At 43.0% G+C, this 7,838-nt stretch overlaps 1 protein-coding gene across 1 annotated transcript; it reads left to right on the top strand.

Moving 5' to 3' along the window:
• Positions 1-4,057: 4,057 nt before the first annotated feature.
• Positions 4,058-7,423, top strand: SCGB3A2 (secretoglobin family 3A member 2). Its single transcript, XM_027081390.1, has 3 exons — positions 4,058-4,211; positions 6,689-6,891; positions 7,288-7,423. Exons 1-3 carry the CDS (start codon positions 4,157-4,159, stop codon positions 7,309-7,311), a joined length of 282 nt encoding a protein of 93 aa, XP_026937191.1. The 5' UTR covers positions 4,058-4,156; the 3' UTR covers positions 7,312-7,423.
• The last annotated feature ends 415 nt before the right edge of the window (positions 7,424-7,838 follow it).

The following is a 7,838-nucleotide window of genomic DNA, read 5'->3' as shown; positions in this document are numbered from 1 at the left end:
TCTCGCTTATAAATTTAATCTCCACAAAAAATTCATTCGAAAAACACTTTGAAAATTAATTTAGAAATACTGGCATTCATCTCCTTTTCATTTCTTTTCATAAATTAATTTATTAACAAATGCTTACTGGAAAAGCATATTAATTAAGTGTTTAAAGGTAAAGAAATACAAATCAGAAGAAAGGACTCAAATTCTGGCCACATTATATATTATCTAAGTGACCTTGGCAATTAATTCATTGCTTCCAGCTTCAGACCTCTCATTTATAAAATGGGATAAAAGCTCTTATCTTCAGGAGTTTTATGAGAATGAAATGGATACCATATGCAAAGTTAGGGCCTGGCACTGATTGGTGGTTCTTAATAACATTATCAAGTGTGTAGGATTCTGTGTTAGGATCCAAATGTGAACAAGACAAAGCCGCCTGAGATGTTAACAAATTAGTCCTGGGAAAGAAAACATTAATACAAATAATATCAGTATCAGTAGCATAACAAAGGCACAAGAAAAGCATAGAAGGCTGTTTTAAAATATGTTTTATTATTATTCAGGTCATCAGATCAGGAGATAGCTGCCATTGAAAAGATAGCTTGTTTTACTGACAGATTCCCAAGAAAAGTGTCATGCCACACCACAGGGCAGTAAGGGCACATGGGAAGCGCTGAGTTTGTCAGGAGGGTGGGGCAGGTGAGTGGGCAGGAGCCTTTACTCAAACTTCCCAGGAGTTTTCCATGGGAAGGGGTGGGGAGACAGGGTAAGCAGGTTTAGGATAGGCTAGTTTGAATAATTTCAGTGGACTCTGGGGTGTAGGGACTGTCCCTAGTTGTGTGGTACCTGCCTGGGCCTGGGGGTGATTGAGGCAGGTGGACAGTGGCTCGGTGGAGGACAAGGACTCCCTGAAGGAGGTGGTTGGCAGTGTGGGCTCTGGATTGGTTGGTTTGCACATGAAAGGTACACTCCCAGGTGAGCCATTTGCTATCTCTAGTAATTAGCTAGCCCTGGGAGGGGCAGTCCCTCCAAGGTCAGCAAGCCTCTAAAATGTCAAAGCATCAGAAATATGGAATAAAAAGACATGACTAATACATGGGTTCAGAATGCAGGAAGCATGGGAGTAGCCAACTCTGAGTCTCTTTTCAGGTCTGACTGTACCCCCAGTCCTCTTGTTCTTTACAATCAGAGCACCCTATTAGCTTCTTCATAGGACTTACTACTAGTTCTTATTTGTTTATCTGTTTATTGTCTGTTTATCCCATACACTGTCAGCTCCACAAAAGCAAGAAATTTGCTTGCCTCATTTACTACTCCAGTCTTAGTTCCTGACAGTGTCAGGCACAGAGCAGATGCTCAATAACTATTTGTTGAACAAAAGAAGTGAAAACAGTAGTGCTTGAAGGTTATGTGATGTCTGTCTGTTCACGTGCACATATTACTGTTCATATATGTGTAAGCATGTGGACATTTGTGTTTGTGAGTGTGACAGAGAGAGAGAGGGTGTGTGTGTGTGTGTGTGTGTGTGTGTGTGTGTGTGTGTGTGTGTTTTGCATGGAGGAGGTTCTAGCCTTTAGTCTAAGCCATCCATGTTTACTACCAGGTTTTGGTCAAGATGATGTCTGGTTGACTATTAGATGGGCCCACCAGAAATCTATTAGCACTTCCTGGGAAAGAACTGAGGTCTGAGGAACTTCCTGGGAAAGAACTCACCTCCAGGACCAGCAGAGAAGCTGGAGACAGTGCCACACACTTCAGGGGTAGAAAGGGAGAAGCATCCGTTGTGTGTATTGCTCTATTTCTCCTGGATTGGTCCAGCTCCTTGTGGACTCATAACTTGGCAGTTGCGAGAGGGAGGCTACGTTTCCAAACAGAAATATCTGTTTTTTGCCAAAAGCTCTACTATATTTTAGTATGCTGTGTTAGTCAGAACATAGCCAGAAAGCCAAAACCATGCCAGGTGATCAAACAGGAAAAATTTAACTTGAAGGATAATTTACAAGATGCTAGAAAGGCAGTTAAAGCAACCAGGGGAAAGGCGAGTCTACTCTGAGATTAGAAAGTGCAGGAAGCTGCTACTACTTCTTTGCCGGGAGGGATAGGGAGAGCAGGTTGGGCCCGACTGGGGCTGCACCGTGGAAGCCGGATTGATGGTGGGACTGCCTGGTGTGTGAGGGACCGCAGATGAAAGGGCCTTTCTGGAAGGAGCTGGAGCCATGGAGAAGTGGCCGTCACTGCCCGAGATGTCTCCTGAAGCAGAGAGAGGGAGAAGCACCCTGATTTCTCCCTTTCTCTCCCCTCCAATCTTTCCCAGTGCCTCCCGTTAGCCGATCCTAACCAGAAAGCAGTTGGCTGGGAAGTCTGGAGACCACAGTTTGTAAAACTGAGCTTCCTATAGTGCAGGGCAGAGGGGGGGACATGCACAGAAAGGATGCGAGAAAGGATGTGAGAGCAAAATGGAAACAACCAGCAGAGATGAGGGCAGTACAGTTTTCGTATCCTATAGAAAGGTCATAACATAAAAATAAAGGATGGCGTCAACTCGCCACCACTTTACCACACACAACCTTGGCCCTGTGAGAGTTCTGGAACATCAACATCCCTGGCTAGGTGATAGTTCCCCAGGAAAAACTGAAGCCGTCTCTGGCAGAGAAAGCAGTAGAAGGGGCAGGATTGCGTACGTGTGGCAGTAATACATGATCTCCTCCATGCAGTTTATAATGTAGCAGAAAACTAAAGAAATGGCAGTTATAACTCGGTAATGTACACAAATGAATAGCAGGTGACACTTGTTAGGTGTTAATCTTGGTTTGGTACAGTTATATCCTGGATCTACGTAACTACATTAAATCCTCATAACAATAACACACCCTCAAGTGGGGCCCCAACTCCTGGCCTTGCACCTAGAGGGGACTATGCCTTGACGTATCTTCCTCACAATGTTCTGAGTACCCCTTCAGTGGCAGGGGGAGGCTGGGGCCAGCAATGTCATTTGGTCAGGGAGTTCCGAGCTGGGACTGGGATCCACCTGGACCCTGGATCTTATTTCTCCCCTTCAAGTGTCGTTCTTTCTCTCTTTCCGGTACCAGATACCCCAAGGAACGCTAGGACTTGGGCTTACAAATAGGGTCATCCTAGGGCCCCATGGCTGAGTACTGGTTGCAGGAGGGCAGCCTTGCAAGCAGATTGTTCCTGTGGTCAGCACAATATTTCTTTTGCGTGATTACAAGGGACTGGACTGCCAGAAGGGTACTGACATGCATATTTTGGTGACCCAAGTTGTCCATATAGATGGGGTGTTGTAAAAAAAATTTTTTTCTCAGGGTCACACACCTTTGAGACCATCTTGCTGTTGTTAGCTGTTAAATGTCCCATTTTAGATGAGGAGAACAATACTATAGAATGAAATACGTCAAATCTAAGGTTACACAAAGAGTAAATATTGAATCCCAGGTTTTTAAAAAGGCATTTTGATTTTCGATCCTGAGCTATATGAGAACACAGAGAAGGCATGACCCTGGGTGTTCCCCAAATAAGTGGGAGACACTAGAAATGGTAGAAGATCTTGCCATAGTAGATGTGTGAACAGGGATGGGGTGGGTGGAGGTAAATTCCAGAGAAATGTGGCACTAGATGCCAGTAAGCTGAGTCTGTATTATTTCAGGGCTAAAGGGAGGTCGGGATTACTCCTACACCTGGCGAGCTCATCAGTTAATATGTTTCTCCAAACTTTATTAGGAAACTGGAGGAAAGCAACATAATTTTCACCCTCTTTAATCCCAATATGAAACCTTCCCTTCTTTTCAGAGTTCTTCCAGAAGGACTTTTAGAACTCTTTGCTTCCCACCCGCAACTCTGTTTAAGAGCTTATGCAAGAGATCCTTGAGAGTGTTTTAAGATAGGGCTTTGTTTCTCATGGGAACATGAGGGAAAACGGAAAAAAACCTCCAATTTGTTTAGTGAGAAAACACGACCTCCATGCTTTTCTTCCCTGGGGCGAGTCAAGTGGTAGTGACTGAAATTCAGGTCCCTGTTTGGTGTATAAATATGGGTGTGTGCAAAAGCCACTGCCACACTTGGTACAGCAAGGGGAACCACTGGCTTGGTGGACTCATTAGGTTTTCCAGTTTAATCTTAAACTCCAGGTAAATATCACAGATAACGTACAATGAAGCTGGTCACTGTGTTCCTGCTGGTGACCATCAGCATTTGCAGTTACTCTGGTAAGTAGCCGGGAACATATGATATTTCTCTATTTTTCTGTTAACAGGAACACAACTATTAAGCCTAGGCTCCCAGTGGAATATGGTGGAGGGAGTTTTAGAGTCACAGAATAGTAAGGTCAGAAGGGACTTCAGATGCCCCCTGCTCCCAGCTCCAAGCTCTAACCCAATACAAGTACCATCCCTGGTGTATCCTACAAAGAAGTTAACCAGCTACCACAGAGGTTCAACAAAAGCACTTCATTATTGAACTTTGGCCACCATTAATTTTCCTTAATTTTGAGTTAAGATCTGATTTTGTGACTTCTTTCTTTTATGTTTCTGAAACTATATGGAGTCATTCTTGCTATCATCTCTAATCAGATTGCAGCATTGGTTCCCTTGAGACATAGCTACATTTATCTGTTCAGACAATCAATGGGTATTTGCTGAATGGCTATAAGCTGTTGGTCACTGGATAGGCATTAGAAGATTCAGACCTGAATCAAACATAAATATTGTTCTCAAGGTTCTTACAGTCTGGCAAGGGAGAGAAGACTTCTACAGAAGTCACGGCCGTACTAGACCAGTCATTAATGCACAATGACAATACAGATAGAGCTCTGTGGGAGAGCTGAGGGGTGAACAGTTCCATTTCTAGGTAGGGTATAGAGTCTGATTTCTTGGAGGAGAATGGAAACTGATCCTTTCTTTTTGGAGGGAGTCATATAGGAAGAGATATTTGGGCGCATCTGCAAAATCCATCATCATGGCCACTGCTCATTTGGAGAACAAAAAGTTTTGAGGGTCTCCCCCCTGGAATATGTAGGTACGTACAAAGAAGACACTCACCAAAGTGTTGAAAGTAAGAAGTACGGAGATTAATCGTGAGAAACTGTGTGATACCCATGCCTATATTGGCAACTTTGGCTTGTGAATTTTTTTTGAATTTTTGAACTGATTTGTAACTTCACCAGTTTTGGCTATTTTGTTGTCCTTTAGTGTCTAAGGACACATGGGAAGACGTGGCAGCAGAAAGATGGGTGGAGGGGAAATAAATATCCCCCTTCTGGGGGAGAGTTTTGGAGGAAAAATGGGTGGTAGAAGATGAAGGGGAAATAGGTGCGCAAGCTTCATTTTTAAGATTTGAATGGGAAAATAAAAAGTATTACAAAGAGAATGAAGTACTGGCAGGGTCTTAGCCAGCAGGAGGATGTGTGTCTTATGTGTGCGCTTCTGCATGTATGTATTTATACATACACAAATGTGTTTTGTAAATATATGTATCATAAGCATTATCCTCATTCTCTAACCTCTTCTGTGTGAAAGTTATCTTTCTAAAGCTGAAGGTATAAAAATGCAATTATTCCATATAAGAGGCTTGATAGCTCCCCATTACCCTTCGGGAAAAAAATCTCAAACTCATCTGTATGACATTCAAGGCTTTGAAAATCCGCCCCACCCAAGTTGCAGCCTAACCTTCTTTATCCCTCCTTAGCACACCACACTGGAATTCTGAAGAAGACTCACCATCCTGTGTATGCACTTTCACCTTAATATCTCAATGCCTTGGTTAATTTTGTTCCTCTTTAAAATGCTGCTCCCCTTATTTACCTGTGATCCTGGCATTTGCCTCAAGACACATCTCCTGCAACATCTGTTCTTGGAAGATTCCTGTAGCATTCTCCTAGGTTAGAATTAATCATCACTTCTTTTGTGTTTCCATAGAGCTTTGTCCATAATATTAGCATAGCACATGCTGCACTGTGGCATACACAAATCTTTATTTTCCACCAGACTGTGTGAGTTCTCTGAGTGGAATATCTTGTTTTATTCATCTGTGTATCTGCACCAACTGGCATAGAGTCTGTGTTCACTTATGTTTGTAGCATTGAGTTGGACTGGTTGGGAGCAGTTTCCTGGGCTGTGGTTGGGTCCATTCACATCTCCAAGTGGAGGTTCATTATGGCATCTTCCCTTTGGTTTCAAGCTTGTGGGCTATGGAGACAGCCACATGCAAACTATACTCCCATCTAGTCAATCACCAGTATCTTTTGAGTGCTTACTAAATGCCCGGGTCTGTCCTAGGCGTGGGTGATGGTAGTGAATAAAACTCAAATTTCTTATTCTCTTGAATCCTACATACTAGTGACAGGATGAAGGCAAAGTAAAGGAATGAATAAAGATTTAATACTTTAAGTAGTGGTAAGAAAAAATAAAGATAGAGGGTGACAGGTGATACCATTTTAGATACATCTCTGAGAATGTAACATCTGAGGAGAGACCAAATTAGGAAGGAAGAAAGGCATGTAGTTATCTGGGGAAAGAAAGTTCTAGAGAGGTGGAATGGGAGGGGCAAAGGTCCGGAAGCAGATGTTTTCTTGAGAAATCAAGATGAGTAGGGGTGGAATGGAGCCATTAATGGAGAGAGTGGAAGGTGGTGAGGTCATAGGAACTGGAATTGCCTTGTTTTACCCGGGATCTCTTTTGCTCCGCAGCTACCACCTTCCTCATCAACAGTTTGCCACTTCTTGTCAACAAGGCTTTATCTTTACCTCTGGACAATGTTCTCCCAGTCATGGACCCACTTAAGCTTCTTCTGAAAACTCTGGGCATTTCTGTTGAGCACCTTGTGGAAGGGCTAAGGAAGTGTGTGAGTGAGCTGGGACCAGAGACCTCTGAGGCCGTGAAGAAACTGCTGGTAACTACAGCTTGTGGGGCTGACTCATCAAAGGGCAGGGCTTAGTCACCGTGAGTGCCCACCCTCTCCACCCACTCCCACCCCACCTTGTTCTCATTTGTGAACCTGTATTTCCCCCTTGCTTACTGTACTCATACACATTTCACATGTCCTGGAATCTCAAGGAAAGTGCAATATCCACAGTTCTAGAAGGAATTTTTGAATGAGGCAGACGTATGCTAGTCGTGAAATGTGTGCCACTTCCCAGCTTTGTGATTCTGGATGGGACTTAACCACTCTGAGCTTTTGTTTCTTTGTAAGTAAAATGGTAGCGAAATAGGATAGTGACTATTTTTGGAGATGTGCTAATGATATGTAAGCTGCTCTTATTTTTAATATTGCCTTTTTGACTTTCAGGGGGCACTCTCATATTTGGTGTGACAGCAGAAAAAAGCAAGAGTGGAGGAGGGAGGGAGATGATGCTCTCCTCCACCCTGGCTGAAACTCCTTCCATCCTAAAATTCAGTGACCCCTGAAAAGAATGAATAAAACAATGAACAGACTTCAGTTTGTCCTATTTTTATTTGGGAAGCTCTATTCAGAAGGGCCTAACTAGATAATTTTTCCCTTGTGTTATAAACTCTAGAGAGCCTGTTGTTATAAAGACAGCTTGCATTTTCAGTAAGGAGTAATGATTTTTTCCATCTCCTTATCTCTAACTTGAATGTCTCCATTTTCTTCAACTGTTGTTTATCTGACAATGTTTCCAGATGCCTTATGTTCCTATTTCCCTACTTCTAAAGATTTTTTTTTCATCTTTATTGGAGTATAATTGCTTTACAATGGTGTGTTAGTTTCTGCTTTATAACAAAGTGAATCAGTTATACATATACATATGTTCCCATATCTCTTCCCTCTTGCGTCTCCCTCCCTCCCACCCTCCCTATCCCACCCCTCCAGGCGGTCAC

The sequence above is a fragment of the Aethalodelphis obliquidens genome, unplaced genomic scaffold, assembly GCF_003676395.1.
Source record: "Aethalodelphis obliquidens isolate GAN/ISIS:26980383/991018 unplaced genomic scaffold, ASM367639v1 scaffold45, whole genome shotgun sequence".
Classification (NCBI taxonomy): domain Eukaryota; kingdom Metazoa; phylum Chordata; class Mammalia; order Artiodactyla; family Delphinidae; genus Aethalodelphis; species Aethalodelphis obliquidens.
This window is presented reverse-complemented; position numbering and strand designations above follow the sequence as displayed.

Bases quoted from the DNA above. Each gene is read 5' to 3' on its own strand.
- SCGB3A2 (XM_027081390.1), top strand. From the start codon at position 4,157: ATGAAGCTGGTCACTGTGTTCCTGCTGGTGACCATCAGCATTTGCAGT. The intron at 4,212-6,688 runs GTAAGTAGCCGG...TTTGCTCCGCAG, and splicing joins CAGCATTTGCAGTTACTCTG to CTACCACCTTCCTCATCAAC. The intron at 6,892-7,287 runs GTAACTACAGCT...TTTGACTTTCAG, and splicing joins AGGCCGTGAAGAAACTGCTG to GGGGCACTCTCATATTTGGT.